The 18,057-nt window shown below is 40.8% G+C and overlaps 1 protein-coding gene across 1 annotated transcript in view; it reads left to right on the top strand.

The window, feature by feature from the left end:
- The window catches only part of LOC134222841 (protein argonaute-2-like), a 93,962-nt gene that overhangs the window by 66,740 nt on the left and 9,165 nt on the right, over positions 1-18,057 (top strand). The window contains 1 exon segment of the mRNA XM_062701992.1: positions 1,518-2,405. Within this exon segment, the coding sequence (XP_062557976.1) occupies positions 1,518-2,405 (888 nt within the window).

The following is an 18,057-nucleotide window of genomic DNA, read 5'->3' as shown; positions in this document are numbered from 1 at the left end:
TGGAGGGTTATTTAGAGAAAAAAGGCATGATAACGTTAAAATTATGGGTTGCTCATCTTGCGGGTGGCGATCTTGCCCCGTCCTCCCCTACGCGGTATTCACGCAGAAAAAACTACGTTAAAAACAAACATATTCTAGGTAAATCCAAACAATAATTCAGTTTGTTCTGGCATCAAAAATAAATATGTTTGGATCAAACATATTGTTGCATTTGAAGCGAACGAAAACTTTCTTTTGAATCAAATGTGCGTTTCAAGTTGTTTCAACCAGCTAAATGCTTGAAGCAAACATGGAATTATTGTTTTGGTTTGGCCATTCATAATATTTTCTTTTCAACTCTACCAATTTTCATATTCTGGTAGCATTTGACTACCAGATTTCATAATTCCAATCGTTTATATTTCATTTACTTACCTTTCTGTACCTGAAAAACATCCTTATCATCAATTTGGAAGCAAGAAAACATATTATTCTACGCTTGCTCCTGCTCCTCTATTGACCTACGATCGGATCCGATCCGAACTCGAGTTTTTGTTTACTTTTTCAAGAGCGAGCGAGGGGCTGCCCACTAGTGTACGTATAAAACAAACAGGGATTTAATTTGGTTTTAAAAATAAATATGTTTGATTCAAACATTTTACCATTTTGGAAGTAAACATGTATATTTTTGAAGCAAATGGATGAAATTTGTATCCGTGTTATTGTTCGAACACTATTTTCTTTATTTTTATGAGTTGAAGTAGGGTAAAATGCCCAATAGTGGACCCCCTAGTAGCGAAATTTTGCTCTTCCTGGCATAAGGATGAGAAATTTTCAAAATATTAATTTTGCGTCATATCTAATATCAAGCTCTGCATCTCCTGTTCACGATACATACAAAAAACACTCAAATACTCGACGTTATTCTTTGGAATTAACATTGTAAAGTTGGACTAAATTTGCCCTATAGTAGACCCCCTGGGGGTCCATAATAGGAAATTGCTTCCCTATAGTCGACACTTCATTTGATTTTCATGTTTCGTTTCGGGACGTTCTTCTTCCCTATTATGGACCCCCCAAAATATTCCTATAATGGACACTCTCGTGTTTATTTTTTATAGAATTGTAAAAAATCAACTAATTTTACTTTCCAGAGCTTTTTCAATGCATGTAATCAAATCATAGGACTGCAATAGGTTCTCCCAACGGAATTTCATAGCAAAATGTTTCCATTGTGCTGTAATAATGAAAAAATGTCTGGAGGGTCTACTATTGGTTGGGGGTCCACTATTGGGCATTTTACCCTACAAACATATGTTTTCCTTCAAATGCATATTGACTAAAGCGACATAATTTTCAAGGGTGATTGTTTCAGATTAAATTTTATGTAGCGAATTCTTTGTGAATACGTTCTTAACCCCACGGTAATAGGGCATGTCACGGTAGTATTTATAAGAGCTCATCACTATATTTACCTCTACTTTACTGATATTATATACATATGTAGCACAATTAATTACCTTTTCCTTCTATTGCAGTTTAAAAAATCGATCTACGTAAAACCGGAGACACCGGACCCACCTGGAAGCAATCACGAACTGTGGTATGGCCTGTTTCAATCTGCGTTGTTGGGCGCCAAACCGTTCTTGAATATTGACGTGTCACACAAAGCATTCACATCCGGTGGGCAAGTTTTGAACGTACTGAGAGAATTGAATCGAGGAGAGATTCCGGATAGGCCGATCATGGATTGGATGAGCAAAGAACTACATAGCTGCACCCAACAAATAATTAAGAATTCGGCTACCGATACCGCAACCCGAAAACGAAAGATCATGGATTTGTTCAATCAAATCAACTACAACAACGCTCCAACCATCAAGGAGTTTGGTGTGGGAGTTGGGAATAATTTCGAGGCGGTTGATGGCCGAATCATCGATCCACCCGAGTTGTCATACGCCAACAATAAGAACGTCAGACCATCCAAAGGCGTATGGCAAGCAGATAACCTGGGCTACATTGTTCCGAGTACTGCCGTTACAAGACGTTCATTGAATTGGACAATACTAAATCTGGACCAAAGAACTCGCCCAGATGCGATCCAAGAATTTGGTCGGTATATCTATCAGATGTCACAAAAGCAAAACGTTCTATTGCAACCGTTCTCTATGCGGGACAATTTCTACGAACCAAGAGACATGAGGACTTGTATAAAGGAATTGGATTTTATTCTCAATGATATAAAACAGAGCGGTATCGACTTGGCGTTTGTAATAATTCCTAATCCAGGTAGGGACGGAGACGTCTACGCAAAAGTTAAACAGAAGGCCGAACTGTGCGTTGGACTGCTTACCCAGTGTATCAAGAGCTTCACTCTAGACAGGAAACGAGGAGATCCGAGCACGATTAGCAACATTTGGCTTAAGGTGAGTTTGGCTTAAGTCCCATTTGACTTTTCATCACTTTTGATTTAATCCAATGCTCATTTATAATGTAATTCCATAAATCATATTAAAAATTACGACCATGTACCATGTAGTGAAAAAATGAGCGTTCCAAACTGAAAGTACCCGCATAACTGGCCCAATAAGATTTTACATGACCTGATTGCACGAAATCAAACAATGATTCAATAAAACTAAATTGTTTCTAGGGGTTCTATCGAGTGATAAACAACTCAGCAAAATTTCAACAAGATCCGATGATGTTTCAATTAATTAAATTTAAAAAAAGTCTTATATGGGAAATGCGATTTGGAACTTCAATGGCTATTATATCATTATGCGAACAAGCGGTCCCAAACTTAAAACTGCCAAGAGAGCCGCCTTAAGGAAATACACTAAATACCGCACGTTTTCCTTAAAGGATCACTACGTCAGACTCAACAACGCCTATAAACGGGTCAGTCGTATATGCTATTCCCGATATCAAAGTAAGATCCAAACCAATCTCAAAACGCATCCTAAACTGTTTTGGAATCATGTCAACAAGCAACGCGGGGAATCTGGCCTACCTTCCTCTATGACATTTAAGGGCGAAACTGTATCATCACTGCAGGAGATCTGCAGACTGTTTTCGCTAAAGTTTGCTGACGTTTTTACCGATGAACAGCTTACCGACAACGAAGTACATCACGCAGCAGACAATGTTCCCCTATATGGCCATGTACTAGGTGTTATCGACATCAGCGAAGAAATGATCTCCTCTGCTGCATCAAAACTAAAGTCATCGATCAAACCTGGTCCCGATGGTATTCCATCCAATTTCCTGAAAAGACACATTTCCAGTTTGCAGTATCCGTTGCTCCTCCTGTTTCGGCTTTCCTTATCCAGTGGCATCTTTCCTTCATGTTGGAAGATTGCACAAATGTTTCCTGTGCACAAGAAAGGGAACAAACGTGACGTGGACAATTATCGAGGAATAACTTCGCTGAGTGCAATATCAAAACTGTTCGAACTCGTTGTGATGGATCCTCTGCTTTCTCACAGCAAGCAGTATCTGTCTGAAACTCAGCATGGATTCATAGTCGGTCGCTCCACTAGTACTAATTTATTGTGCCTTACATCTTTCATCACGAACAGCATGACGAAAAGAGCTCAAACAGATGTCATCTACACAGATCTGTCAGCTGCTTTTGATAAGTTAAACCACTGCATTGCTATCGCCAAATTAGACAAGTTAGGAGTAAATGGCACTCTATTGGAATGGTTCCGAATCCGATCATATCTATCCGGCCGCCAACTAACGGTTGCTATCGGCGACTGCAGGTCTGATTCCTTCGTGGCTACATCGGGAATACCCCAAGGAAGTCATTTGGGTCCGTTAGTCTTCCTACTATATTTCAATGACGTGAATTTTGTACTCGAAGTTCCCCGCCTACCGTATGCTGATGACCTGAAAATGTTCTTGCAAATCCAATCCATCGAAGATTGCTATTTCCTTCAACGTCAGTTAGAATCCTTTGCCAATTGGTGTAACGTCAACCGTATGATAGTCAATCCGGCAAAATGCTCGATGATCACTTTTCTCGGATTAAAATCCCGTTAGATTCGACTACACGCTTTTGAATACCAGCATAGAACGTCTGAGTCATGTCAAAGACTTGGGCGTAATTTTGGATTCCCAGCTGACGTACAAAATGCATATCTCATACGTTGTAGGTAAGGCTTCCAAAACCCTGGGCTTCATCTTTCGGATGGGTAAAGAATTTTCTGACATTTACTGTCTAAAGTCTTTGTATTGCTCACTGGTGCGGTCGATACTGGAGTATTGCTCCGCCGTTTGGAATCCCAATTATACGAACGGTGCCGAACGAATTGAGTCCGTGCAACGACGCTTCCTACGATTTGCTCTGCGTAGACTACCGTGGAGAGATCCATTACGCCTGCCAAGCCAAGTTATGAAAGCCGCTGTCGGCTTATCGATCTGGAGCCGCTAAGAGAACGCCGTAACACCGCTCGAGCTGTACTTGTTGCAGACGTTTTGCAAGGCCGAATAGATTGTAGTGACATTTTGGAACAGATTAATATTAACGTACAGCCGAGAACACTTCGCAATAACGCTATGTTAAGAATGCCATTTCGTCGGACTAACTACAGTATGAACGGTAGTATTGAAGGATTACAGCGTATATTCAACAGGGTTTCTACAATATTCGACTTCAACCTGCCTCGTCAGACGCTGCGTCGAAGATTCAAAGAATTTTTCACTTCGCAATAGATAGCTGTTTTAGTGTTTGTGTCCATTTTTTTAAGTTTTTGACGATATGTATACTTATATCTTAAATCTTTTTTTTTTTATTACCATCATTAGGACATAAGTAGTCTGTTGATGTAGGCCTTAAATAAATAAATAAAAAATGTAATTGATAGTTTAAAGCGGTATGGGACTGATATGCGAGTAGGGGGCAGTACTTTTCTTACTTGTAATTGTGGATTTTGATGTCGCACATAGAGTAGAGTGGGGCAAGAGTGCGCGTGGGGTAAGAGTACGTTTTCGATTTTTTGAAGTTATAAAAAACGATAAACTAGCAGCACTGCATCAGTTTGACAGGTATTCTGGCCAACTATTATCATGTGTAATTGTAAACGATTTGAATAAACAACAAGAGAGATATGAAGTTAGATAACTTTTTGATCATTTTGCTAAAAATAATTGGATTTCCGCAACTAGTATTTCATTACTATATATACGTTCAATCAGGTGAACATTATACCATTTCGATAACCTATTGTATAGAGTACTTTATGGTACAGAACACCAATCCGGTTGGTTTTCCAAGAAGTCAAAACCATTACTTGAATAATTTTTGGGACTGAGGGGTAAAAGTACGCAGGAACCGGTGGGGCAAGAGTACGCATATGAATCTTCAAGTTATGATGTCAAACCGTTATCTCCGGCCGAAATAAGACTTCTTCCAAAGCGTAAATATTCACAACTAAGAAAAAAGGGACAAAATTTGAAATTATCACAAGTTTTTAGGATAAGTTGAAGTAATTCGGTGTTAGAAAGGACTTAGCGAACAAAGCACTGAAGCGAAATGATGAAATTGTATTAGGACTTGTTGTACACCTAAACATAGAACGAAAACACAATTTCATCTAAATGATAATTTCATTTAATCAAAAGAAACATTCATAAATTACGCAACGTTTAGCTGGGAGGGGTTGTGAGATGTGTGACGATCCATATAATTCTTAGAGGATTCATACAAATAGTGTAAGATAGAGGGGGGAGGGGTTATGAAATAGCCAAATTTTACGTTACGTGATTGGTAGACTTTCTTTAAGGAAAATGCCTTTGTATACGCCACGCGAAACCTGATATACATTTTCACCTCTGTAGTTTTTTGTATAAATTAAAAACAATGGTTTTTCGTATGAAAGTGCACATTTTAAGGACCCCCTCCCCCTTTAAGAGTTACGTAATCTTTAAACATTCCCTAATATATGCTCATACATCAATAAAATGTTATTAACTCTTATTTGTGTTAATATATACTTAAAGCACATGATTGGATAAATGCGTACTCTTACCCCACCCGATGCGCACTTTTACCCCACCGGTGGGGTAAGAGTGCGTTTTCACTTGTCTTGCAATAAGGGTTCTACTAAAACGAATCTAAATAATTTCAATATTTTTTCCACTGGGTAACATAAAGGAAGAGTATATGAATCATCGACACTGATTTGATATGCAGAAGCTTGCTTCATAAGGGCCACATGATCGATTGAAAACTAAGTGCGTACTCTTGCCCCACTCTACTCTATGGGTACACCCAGGTTTTTTTCACACGGTTTGGTTTTAGTCGTTTGAGACCTTTAGCGTCAACGAAACAATGAGTTAACCCAACCAAATAATTCACAAAAAATCAAAGAAAATTCAGGGGGTATTTAAAAACTAGTGAAAGTTCAGGTTTACCGAGAAATCAATGAATTCCAACCGTGTAAAAAAAACCTGGGTGTATTGTATTTTGCCAATCTAGCCGGGATAAAGTTGATTTAAAAAAAATGGTTTTTCGTAGTATAAAACATGTAAAAAATAGCTGAAAAGTGTGGGACCTGATATCGGGGCTATCTCAAATGGCATAATGCCATTTGGCATAACGAGTTGAATAGCCATGGGCCATTTGGCATAACGACCGTTTTGGCATAATAAAGAAAAATAGTCATAATGATGTTAGGACCATTTGACATAAAAATTTAAAGATTTATAACTACTCTAAGAAGAAGCTCAATTTATATCAGTATTATTGCCTTATTCTGGGCATATGCGTGATTTACTTTTTGGGCCTGATTCCGGGTAAATTTCAATGTAAATGGATTTAAATGAAGAAATACCTAATATGCTAATTTGCCTCATTCCTGAAAAATGTGATCTTTTGAAGTTTTTTTTGCAAATGCATGCTTCGAATGGAATGATCTACTCATTAGAATTCTTCCAACCGAATGCATGCATAGCACAGATGGAATCATCTGCTCATTTATCTTATTCCATCGTATGACTAGAAAAGAAATCATATACGCTTTGACTTTTGCGTTTTTTAGAAAAATGGGTCATTTAGTATTCTGTCCGGGAAAGGCGTGCTTTTGAAGAAGAGGTCATTTACTATGTTGCCTTTTTCCGGGCAAATGCGTACTTTAAAAAATGGGATGATCTACTTTTTTGTCTTATTCCGGGCGAATGCGTATTTTTAAAGAAGTCATCTACTCTTTCGCCTTATTCCGGGCGAATCCGAACTTTAAAAGAAGAAGTCATCTACTCTTTTTCATTATTCTGGGAAAATGCATACTTTTAAAGAAGGAGTCATCTACTCTTTTTGCATTATCCAGGGTAAATGCGTACTTTTAAAGAAGAGGTCGTCTATTCTTTAGACTTATTCCGGGCAAACGCGTGCTTTTAAATAAGAAGACATCTACTCTTTTGCCTTATTGTAGGTGTTACGTCCATTGGCAGCACTGGCGGGATCATCAGTAACAACTCCTCGGCAGTCCAACCCTGTCTACAAGTGTCAAGCCTCGAACGTCACCGACACCCATAATGATACAGTGTCTTTGGTTTGTGTACCGCTAAATAGGGGAAGAAATTACTAGGCAAAACCACTGAAACGTGTTTTTCAACAATAGTTAATTTAGTTTGGACTACTATAAGTGACCGTATCTGCTAGAAGCAAGCTCTACCACAGGTCAATTAATTGCATATTATTCGGCAACTCGGCCGTACGAAAACCATTTTTTTGTTAAATATCTTGGCTGTGCATATGCACAGCATATGTTTCGAAATGGACAAATTGATATGAAATTTGCGAAAAAGAATCCACGTGTCTTGGAGGGACTCGAACCCTCAACCTCCTACTCTCTAGATAGGCGTGATAACCCCTACACAACAAGACCACTTAAAGGTCACGTTTGCGGAAAAGCCATCAGAATCCGAGTACCAACCTCCACCGCGGTTAGCTCTCTCTTTTGCAAATTGAATATCTTTCGGATGCTTGATTTGCCCAATCTCCACATTTGCTTTACTGTTGTATATCCACAGCCAAGCGAGTGCACATTGTTTATTAAACGAAAGGATCGCACTCCATGCCCCCCAGCAACGGACTGGGCGGGACGGTATAGAATGCGAATTCAATCGCACTCTGCTGTGCCAAAGGCTTGCTTGGCTAAAGCATTTGATGAGTTTGATTGCCTTTACGTAAACGAAACATATGCTGTGCATATGCACAGCCAAGATATTTAACAAAAAAATGGTTTTCGTACGGCCGAGTTGCCGAATAATATGCAATTAATTGTAATCAAGTGTCGGTCTTTCACCGTCATTAGTCGTCTGAGTACACGCGGCCGTTTACGTAAAGGCAATCAAACTCATCAAATGCTTTAGCCAAGCAAGCCTTTGGCACAGCAGAGTGCGATTGAATTCGCATTCTATACCGTCCCGCCCAGTCCGTTGCTGGGGGGCATGGAGTGCGATCCTTTCGTTTAATAAACAATGTGCACTCGCTTGGCTGTGGATATACAACAGTAAAGCAAATGTGGAGATTGGGCAAATCAAGCATCCGAAAGATATTCAATTTGCAAAAAAGAGAGCTAACCGCGGTGGAGGTTGGTACTCGGATTCTGATGGCTTTTCCGCAAACGTGACCTTTAAGTGGTCTTGTTGTGTAGGGGTTATCACGCCTATCTAGAGAGTAGGAGGTTGAGGGTTCGAGTCCCTCCAAGACACGTGGATTCTTTTTCGCAAATTTCATATCAATTTGTCCATTTCGAAACATATGCTGTGCATATGCACAGCCAAGATATCTACCACAGGTATTACACGAGCTACTGTCGTTAGGAGACTCTAGAAGCGATTTGTAATAGAAAATTAAGAATACTTAGTGGAATACAACCCATTAATTCGGCTCGGTAAATTTGTATCGGATAAACTTTCGTCGGGGTGAAACTAAATCTTTGAGCTACAAACACTCAATCGGTGGTTGCTACGAAGGATTTCACTCTTGTCCGAACAAAATCTCAAAGATTTACCCATAATAATCGGATTTGGGTACCCACTATTCCACTTCCCGGAAAGATGCCAGAGACAGAGCGAAATGATTGCAAAATCTGCCGGAGGTCGAACAATGTAGACGACATGGTATTCTGCGCGGTTTGTGAGGAATGGTTCCACTACCGATGCGTAGGAGTGACCTCAGCCATGGTCAACGAAAGCTGGATGTGCGCTGGATGCTCGGCTCTGCCATCGTCCACACGGATCGGCGAACTAGGAGCCGGCGACAAATCGATCACTGTTACCACCGTGTCCTCGGGAGCCACTGGATCGTTACCGGCGATGACCCCATCGTCAAGCACGGTGCCATTTTCAATTAATTCGGAATTTCCACTGGCTTTCACGGCAGCGTCGTACAACGTGTCATCGACAGCACTCCCACCGTTACCGCCCGTAATTGCTGGGCCCTCCGGATTCCAACCTCCTGTTACAAATCCAGTCGCAGTACATGCAACTAGTTCAGTCCAGTCTTTGTTGTCGGAACAGGCGCGTGCGAGCCTGCAGTGGATCAGAGATCAACGGATAATGCTTGAGCAGCACATGGAAGAAATGAACAAAAAAGAAATGGAACGGAAGAAGGCGATGTTAGTACGGATCACGGAAAACGCTATGCAGGGAGTATTAAGCAGTGAGGCATCAAATGCTTTCAACGAGCAGTCTGCTGCGGTAGGAATCGGATAGGTAGGTGACTGGCTGGGAGAGATGGTCGGCGAGATGAATAATCTGTCAATCACACCAGCGAATGCGATGGGACAGGTAGCAGCATCAGTCCTACCTGTGCTCAACGACAGTTCCACCCCGACAACTGCGGGTTCTTTCAACCGAAGTGTATTCGATCCGTCGCTGTCCTCAATATTTCTTGGCGGGCTGAGTAGTTCGGTCAATAGTCTTACGGGTCCGGTTCAGCCAATTTCGCTTACAACAATTGCTACTCCGCAGTTGTCTGGGTACCCGCCGCTTGGTGTGAACAACTTTCATCAAACGAGTGCATTTACAATTAGCACTCAAGTTCCTTCGATGCCCAGGGTGGCGAATGATAATATGACAAATGTGGTTACTGCCTGCCCTACCATCCCAACGGCTTCGATACCGCAGGCACAACCTTACGGTGCGTCAGCAATAAGCACTCACATTCCCAGAAGAATACAACCCTAGGCCGCTTTTTCCACAAGCCTCCTTAGGGGGGCATTCTCCAGCAAATTTCACCCCTGCGCCTCCAATATCGTATCTGGTGGGACCTTCGCAGCATCAGTTGATGGCGAGACAGATCATGCCAAAGGATCTCCCGCCATTCCGAGGAGATCCAGAAGATTGGCCATTATTCTATAGTGCGTACGTGAACTCCACAAATGCGTGCGGCTATTCCGATGAGGAGAATTTGGCCCGACTCCAACGTGCGCTGCAGGGTAAGGCATTCGAATCGGTGAAAAGCCGTTTGCTTCTACCAGCTTGTGTCCCGCAAGTAATGTCTACTTTGTACATGCTATATGGGAGACCGGAGCTGATCATCCAAACGCTACTGGACAAGGTTCGCGATACTCCAGCACCAAGGGCGGAAAGGTTGGAGACGCTGATAACATTCGGGATGGCGGTCCAGAACTTTTGTGACCATGTTGAAGCTTCTGGGCAAGTGGCACACCTGTGTAACCCAGTTCTTATACGGGAACTGGTAGAGAAGATTCCGGCGCAACAGCGTCTGAATTGGGCGCTATACAAACAACAGTTTGCGGCGGTTGATTTGCGCACATTCGCTGGCTATATGTCTATGCTGGTGACTGCTGCTTCGGATGTCACCATCACAACGGAATGTAAGCAGTCGCGTCCGAGTAGGTCGGATCGTGGAAGAGAAAAATTTTCTCAATGCTCACCTAGCCAGTGAACTATCCAAGAAGGGAGGCAACCAAGAATTCGAACTGAAAAGGAAGGAGTCAAAGAGTTGTTGTGTCTGGCGTGTAACGGAAGCAGCCACAAGGTGAAAGATTGCGCAACGTTTAAGATGTGGGAGCCTGAAAGCCGCTGGAAGATCGTCCAAAATCACCACCTCTGTCGCACGTGTCTGGGAAAGCACGGACGACGCCCTTGCAAACTGCAAGCTCACTGTGGCGTGGATGGCTGTCAGCAACGACACCATCGGCTGCTGCATTCTGGAGCACCTAAGCATCAATCACCACGCAAAGAAGAACAGACGTCAGTGAAGCAATGCGAGACCCCTAGGGACGGACTGAATGCACATCATGCTATCAAAAAATCTACAATATTTCGAATCCTTGGTGTGGAAAGGTAAATGGGTAGAAACTTTCGCGTTCCTGGATGACGGATCGGACATGACTCTGGTCGAACAATCAATTGCTGACCGATTAGGCATCGATGACGGCGAACCACTTCCCCTTTGTCTAACATGGACCAGCAACGTAACTCGACAGGAACCTAAGTCTCAACGGATTCGTTTGGAGGTCTCTGGAGAAGGAAAAAGCGAACTGTTCACACTGTACGATGCAAGGACGGTCGCTAGCCTCAATCTTCCGAAGCAAACTTTGAACTATGCAGATTTGGCACGACAGTACACCTATCTTCGGGGCCTACTAGTCAGTAGCTACGAAGCAGCCACACCTGGGATCCTTATCGGCTCCAATAATGCCAGCTTGATTGCAACACTGAACTTGCGTGAAGGTCGAATAGGCGATCCTCTAGCCAGCAAGACACGTCTTGGCTGGTCAATTTATGGGTACACCGCTGAAGGACAAAAGGCGACAAACTTCACGCTGCACGTTTGCGAATGTCAAGGTGATTACCAAGCTGACCAAGAACTGCATGATCTCGTCAAGCGACACTTCACGGTGGAGAGCGTTGGTGTCTCAGCAGGCAAAGGTCCGGAATCGATAGAGAACCAGCGAGCCCGTCAGATTTTAGAAACAACAACGAAACGCGTAGGCACTAGGTTCGAGACGGGGCTGCTGTGGCGGTACGACCGTGTGAATTTCCCCAATAGTTTTTCCATGGCAAAACGTCGCTTAGAATGTTTTGAAAGAAGGATGGATAGAGACCCAGAACTGCGGGCGAACGTACAGCGGCAAATCACCGAGTATTTGGAATGCAACTACATCCATGAAGTGACGCCGACGGAAATGGAATCAACGGACCCTCGCAGGGTGTGGCACTTACCATTGGGTGCTGTTAGAAACCCCAAAAAGTCGGGTAAAATTAGACTTGTTTGGGATGCTGCGGCGAAGGTCGGGGATATTTCGTTGAACACCATGCTCCTTAAGGGACCGGATCTATTAACTCCCCTCGCTTCGGTGCTTTGCAAATTCCGTGAGCGACCTGTTGCAGTTTGCGGAGACCTGAAACAAATGTTTCACCAGTTCAGAATTCGAAACCATGATGCGCAAAGCCAGCGGTTTTTGTATCAGCAACACCACTCGGAACCAGTTAAAACATTCGTTATGGATGTAGGTAGCTTTGGAGCTACATGCTCTCCCTGTCAAGCCCAATTCATCAAGAACCTGAACGCGAAGGAACACGAAGTGGAGTTTCCCGAGGCAGCTAAAGCGATCATAGAGAAGCACTATGTCGACGACTACCTCGACAGTTTCGACACAGAAGCGGAAGCAATCAAAGTAGCGCTCGATGTAAAAGAGATTCACATACGTGGTGGATTCGAGATCCGAAACTGGCACTCTACTTCCGATGCACTTTTGCGACGGGTTGGGGAACCTAAGCAATCCCAACCGAATGCTATCAACATTGATGCAGAGAGCGGAGCGGAACGAGTTCTGGGGCTCCTATGGCTGCCGAAAGAAGACGTCCTCGCCTTTTCCACCGAACTTCAGCTGGAGGCGATAGCACTGACGAAGCGTAACATTTTGCGCTGCGTAATGAGCCTCTTTGATTCTCAAGGAATCTTGTCGCACATCACAATCCAGGGACGCATGATTATCCAAGACACTTGGCGTAGCCAGACGAAGTGGGATGACGAGGTCGACGAAGTTGTCCGTACGCCAGGCCTGGTAGCGGGTCACTTTTTAGTGACTTGGTCACTTTTTTCGGGCTAGTCACTAAAAAGTCTCTTTTTTCGACCTCAAGTCACTAAAGTAACTTTTTCTCGCAAAAAGTCACTATTTTCAACTATTTTGAAACTATTGACTAAGATTTTTTATAAGGTTTTGTGTATCCATCGGAAGATGCTTTGTTCATGGCGGAAATGAAATTACGGACCTTGGAAAAATGATCACTCTGTAACTTCACCAGCAATTTAACTCGCTGCTCTTATGAGCATTTCACCAGTAGCTAATTGAAGGTGTTTTACGTCACAATTTATTAATTGGTATACAATCATGCAAGCAGGAGACCTGTCGATTTCGAGTTTTTTTTACTCAAACTTTATGCAGTAGGGGATGGTGGGAAGACTTGATTCTACATTGTTTTACCAAGAACTAAAGTAGTATTGTTATAGCAATTTTTTATAATAGATCCTCGTAGACATATGATTGTAATGTTGCGAGTTTTTTTCTTAATTAACAACCTTATTTACTGTGTTTTGTTCCTCCTAAAGATGTTTTTTAGTGGCCACGCAAAATTAGAACAGCTTCTCCTAATAATGACCAAATGCTATCATTTTTTCACAGCACAAATCCATAAATATGCTAAATGACCTTCATTGTTAAAGATGCCATCATTCCACCACAATTTCAGGATATTTGGATTTTAAGTTGTTGCCTCAATTTGAGCAGACTTCCCTTATTGGGCATCCATATAAAATTTTGTTTAAAAAATTCAAGAAAGTTTAATTTTTTCTCAAGCGGCTATTTTTTTTGTAGATTTTACAGATGTGATGAAGGGTTTGCTCTAAAAAAATATTTATTGAGTATCATAGATATCATAGAAAGGCGATCATCAATTTTGAAGATTACATGCGCTATCCAATTCCATAGCAAAAATCATTCATGAATACGCACAGCAAGTCGGAAAACCTGCGTATTTTGGAGTAAAAATATTTAAAAGTTCAGAGAGCATGGTCCTCATTACAAGCAGGAGGTCGAGGGTTCAATCCCAGGCTCGTTGTACATGAGTCTCCATAATTTTTGAATCGTTTTCTACTAAAACTATCCGTACTGTTGTTCCTGTCGCACTAAAAATTAAAAAAACATCCATTTCACCTATGACGAATCTTAGAGTTCTCTGCATCTTTCTTAAGTAGGTGTTCAGCTAATCCAATGATCGAAATTTTCACTCATTCTCACGAGAAGAGAATGCTCATTTACGCAGATTTCAGCCTAAAAATAATTTTCAGAAAAGAAAAACAGGTGTTAAGAGTGATACCCATATTTCGCTCACTTCCAGTCGCGTAAACATTTTTTTTTGCTTGCAGACTACTCATAGTTTTGAATTGTCCTGCTTTTTACAGATATTGAGTAAAATTTCCGTGGGTTTAAAGGAGAGGGCAATACAAATTTACTTAGTCACTAAGTAGATAAAAGTTAGCGAGTAAGATTTTCGTTTCTCTTCTGAGTTCGTTCTAAGAGAAAAGAGTGGTGAGTGAAAGATGTTTTCTGCCACAAATTACGAAAAAAATATTCTCCTTCGACCCAAAAACGCCTGATTTCGTCTCATCGAACTTGCAACTGAAATTGGAAGTCACTATTTGGTCACTTTTTCTGCAACTGAAAGTCACTATTTGGTCCCTAAAATCACTATTTTGAGTGGCTTCAGTCGCTACCAGCCCTGGTACGCGCTGGCTTCGATGGACGAAGTTGTTTGAAAATGTTGGTCAGATGAGACTACCTAGGGCCTATTTTCCAGGATTCCCTGCTGTTGATATTGGGCCGGTGGACCTTCACGTTTTTACAGATGCGAGCGAGGAGGCATATGTCTATATGCACCTGAAAGACCTCTTCGTCAACGTCTATTTTTGCTTCTAGAACCACAGACTAGCAACTATGCACTACACGAACCAATTCGATTCATCAGTCGCTGCTTCAACGAATTCTTCGATATTTTTGACTTTAATTCATCAGTTGACGTGTTTCGTCATCGGTTACTAGACTTTTTCCGTACCGCTGACCGTAACCAATTAGTTTAACTAATATTCATTTAGACATTCATTGTCAGTTGAATTATTTTAATAAATAAACAAATAAACATTTTTGATTTTTTAACGGTCATATAAACCATTATTTGCTATACATGACTTATGTAAAACCAGCTTGTGGAAACTATGCAGGCCTGGTAGCGAGTCACTTTTTAGTGACTTGGTCACTATTTTGAGTCTAGTCACTAAAAAGTTACTATTTGCATCCAAAAGTCACTAAAGTCACTATTTTTGCATTGCCTGCTGTAAAACAGTTCAAAATGAAAATCATTCGTACCTATCAATCAAATCAAATGTGAATCTACACTCAAATTAATTGATTGATAAATAATATGTGCGAAAACCGCATAGAATTCAAAATAGCCGCAGGTTTCCCAATTCAAATGCAGTTCTTACGAAGTATGTGAGAACCCATTTATTTGCATTATTGGATCTTAGTAATTTTATGTGCAATGGTTAATAAAATTAGGTTATAAATTCCCGCACATAAATTATATAACGGGGAAATTAAAAAAGCTCGTGTCAAATCACCTTCCAATCGAGCTTCCCACAAAGATTCCAATCACGAGTGAAAACAAAGAAACCAACTTGGGGGAAGGAAAAACTGTCTGAAATATTCACAAATCTAACATTTTTCATCGTTATAAGGTGAGTGACTCTTTGAATATACTTTATGCAGTCACTGGTCTAAAATCTCTTGTATCCAGTTCGCACGAATAACCATTATTGTTGAACTAGAAGCGTGTTTTCGAAACGTGATCTATCGCAATGTCTTCCGCATGTTACTTAACCCCAACAGAGTTTGTTTGCAGTCCAACCAGGAACTCGGACCGGACTCAAAATCATGACGCTTTAACCACGGAACCTGCTCACTTATTGGCAATGCCGAATCTACATAATGCATCTTCATTTTTTCGCATTTTTTTTTCGATTCGAGTGTATTATGTGATATTATGTGACATATATGTGATAAAAAAACATTTTAATCTGAAATTGCTCATGATAATAAATTGAAATTATGAATACAGTTTGTTTTTTCCGCTATCCCAAATCAAGCGTTACGAATTTTATTAGTTTATCTTATAGATAAAAGCTTCTCAGCAGCATCTTCAAACTCATAAGGCATCGAATATCTTTCAATACCATCGCACATAAAAGTTATGATAATGGTACAGACGAGAATTCAATATGTATGCACATATTTCACATGTGCAAAAGTAACTGGTCATATTCTATATGCCGGGCATTTATGTTCAATATGCACACTTTCCTCACCCAGGTAACCATTAAGCACTTTAATAAACCTTATATAAACCATATAACAACATTTCAGTGCCAATAAGCTGTATATACGATTTTCAAATGCTAATCAGCCGTATAAACTTCGAGCATCAAAAGAAGCCGTATATCGGTATATAACGCTTTGATATAAGCCCTGTGGATTCAAGCCGAATAAGGGAATTATTATTGCCAATTTAGAGCTACTATCTATGACGTTTTGGTATAATCAATAACAATCACACCTAGAATTTCATAACCTGTCTCTTTTACTCGCATTAGAAACATTTTTTCTTAAGATCAGTCGTATGTGCTTTTCAATATTGTTACGATGATGAATAATAATCTGCAGCCAAGACGCATCATATTGCATGGAAAATACAAGAAAATGTTTCATGAGCTGTGGGGTTCTTAAATACAAACAAATCCGTCTATAATTAATTACTCAATGTATTATTTTCCTCCGTCATTTTCAATGCTTTCTCGCCCTTGATGCAGAGGCAGATGAAATCCTTCTGCTTTTTATCCCTTCCAAACAATACATCCATGCAGATCCGTATTGGATCAGATGGTAAAGTAAGCGATCAACCTAAACAAAAAGCATCATACACAGCTCCAAGCGTTCAAGTCCGGAGTTAAATTAAATTAGCAAAAAAATTGAATCCCCAATAGGAATAAAAGAGAAAGAACGCATCAGAATGTGTAAACAAGTATTTTCCATTTCATTTTTTTTTCGTTCCGTTCCAACTCGTCTAAAAATTTTGACATTTTGGCATAGGCGTGGAAAAATAGGTAGGGGCAAGCACTATACCAGCCAAATAATTCGCCAAAAGCGGCTTTTGAGCAGCACTAAAGAATATTTTAAGTCTTATTAGCTCTGCTGACAGGGTTTTATTACGGCTATAGAGCCGAAATGAAGTCGATTTTAACGGCTTAATGGTTACTTGGGCAGTGTAGTAGTAATATAGTTAATTTGGGAAATATGCATCAAAGAGGTTCTAAGAGTGTTGTGGAAATCGTGAGGTTATTTTCGATTCATGTCAACTATGATCTTTTTCTTCACGAATGAAATTTGGCTAACCTAAGTAAAGAGTACACGGACAGATAAATCAACCAAAATTTTGAGTTCAATATACGCACTATTGAGAATATGGCAGAAAAAATTTACCCAAATTTAGGTAGTTTTCCCTTTTTTCCCCATGATTGCTATCAAAACTAGAGCAAGATGCAAACACCTCACCGAGGTTGCTCAGCCCAATAACCCAAATTTGAGTAAATTCAATATTCTCTATTTTGGGTTGATAAAGGTCCGCTTTGGATAAATTAAACTCAGCTTTGGGTAAGTTGTTTACATGGGATTAAAGGCAAACTACCTATTGTCAGAAAAGCCATTTTACTCAAATTTGGGTTATTAGCCCAAACCACGGTTTTGAGTGCAAACAACCCATTTTGGGTAGTTTTGGTTTCAGTGTACAGAATTGAGGATTATTGGAACCAGAACCACGTATGTTGAGCGTTAAAACCCTCCGGTGACAAAGACAGTGAACAGCCTCAGTTTCATCACATGACAAAGATGTTTGATGTTTCTCAATGTCAAGGAGAATAATGAGCGATAAGGGCGTCGATGACAGAAAGTACATTATGATTGTTAAATGGTTGTTTAGATT

Source organism: Armigeres subalbatus, chromosome 3 (genome assembly GCF_024139115.2).
Source record: "Armigeres subalbatus isolate Guangzhou_Male chromosome 3, GZ_Asu_2, whole genome shotgun sequence".
NCBI classification, from domain to species: Eukaryota; Metazoa; Arthropoda; class Insecta; order Diptera; family Culicidae; genus Armigeres; species Armigeres subalbatus.
This window is presented reverse-complemented; position numbering and strand designations above follow the sequence as displayed.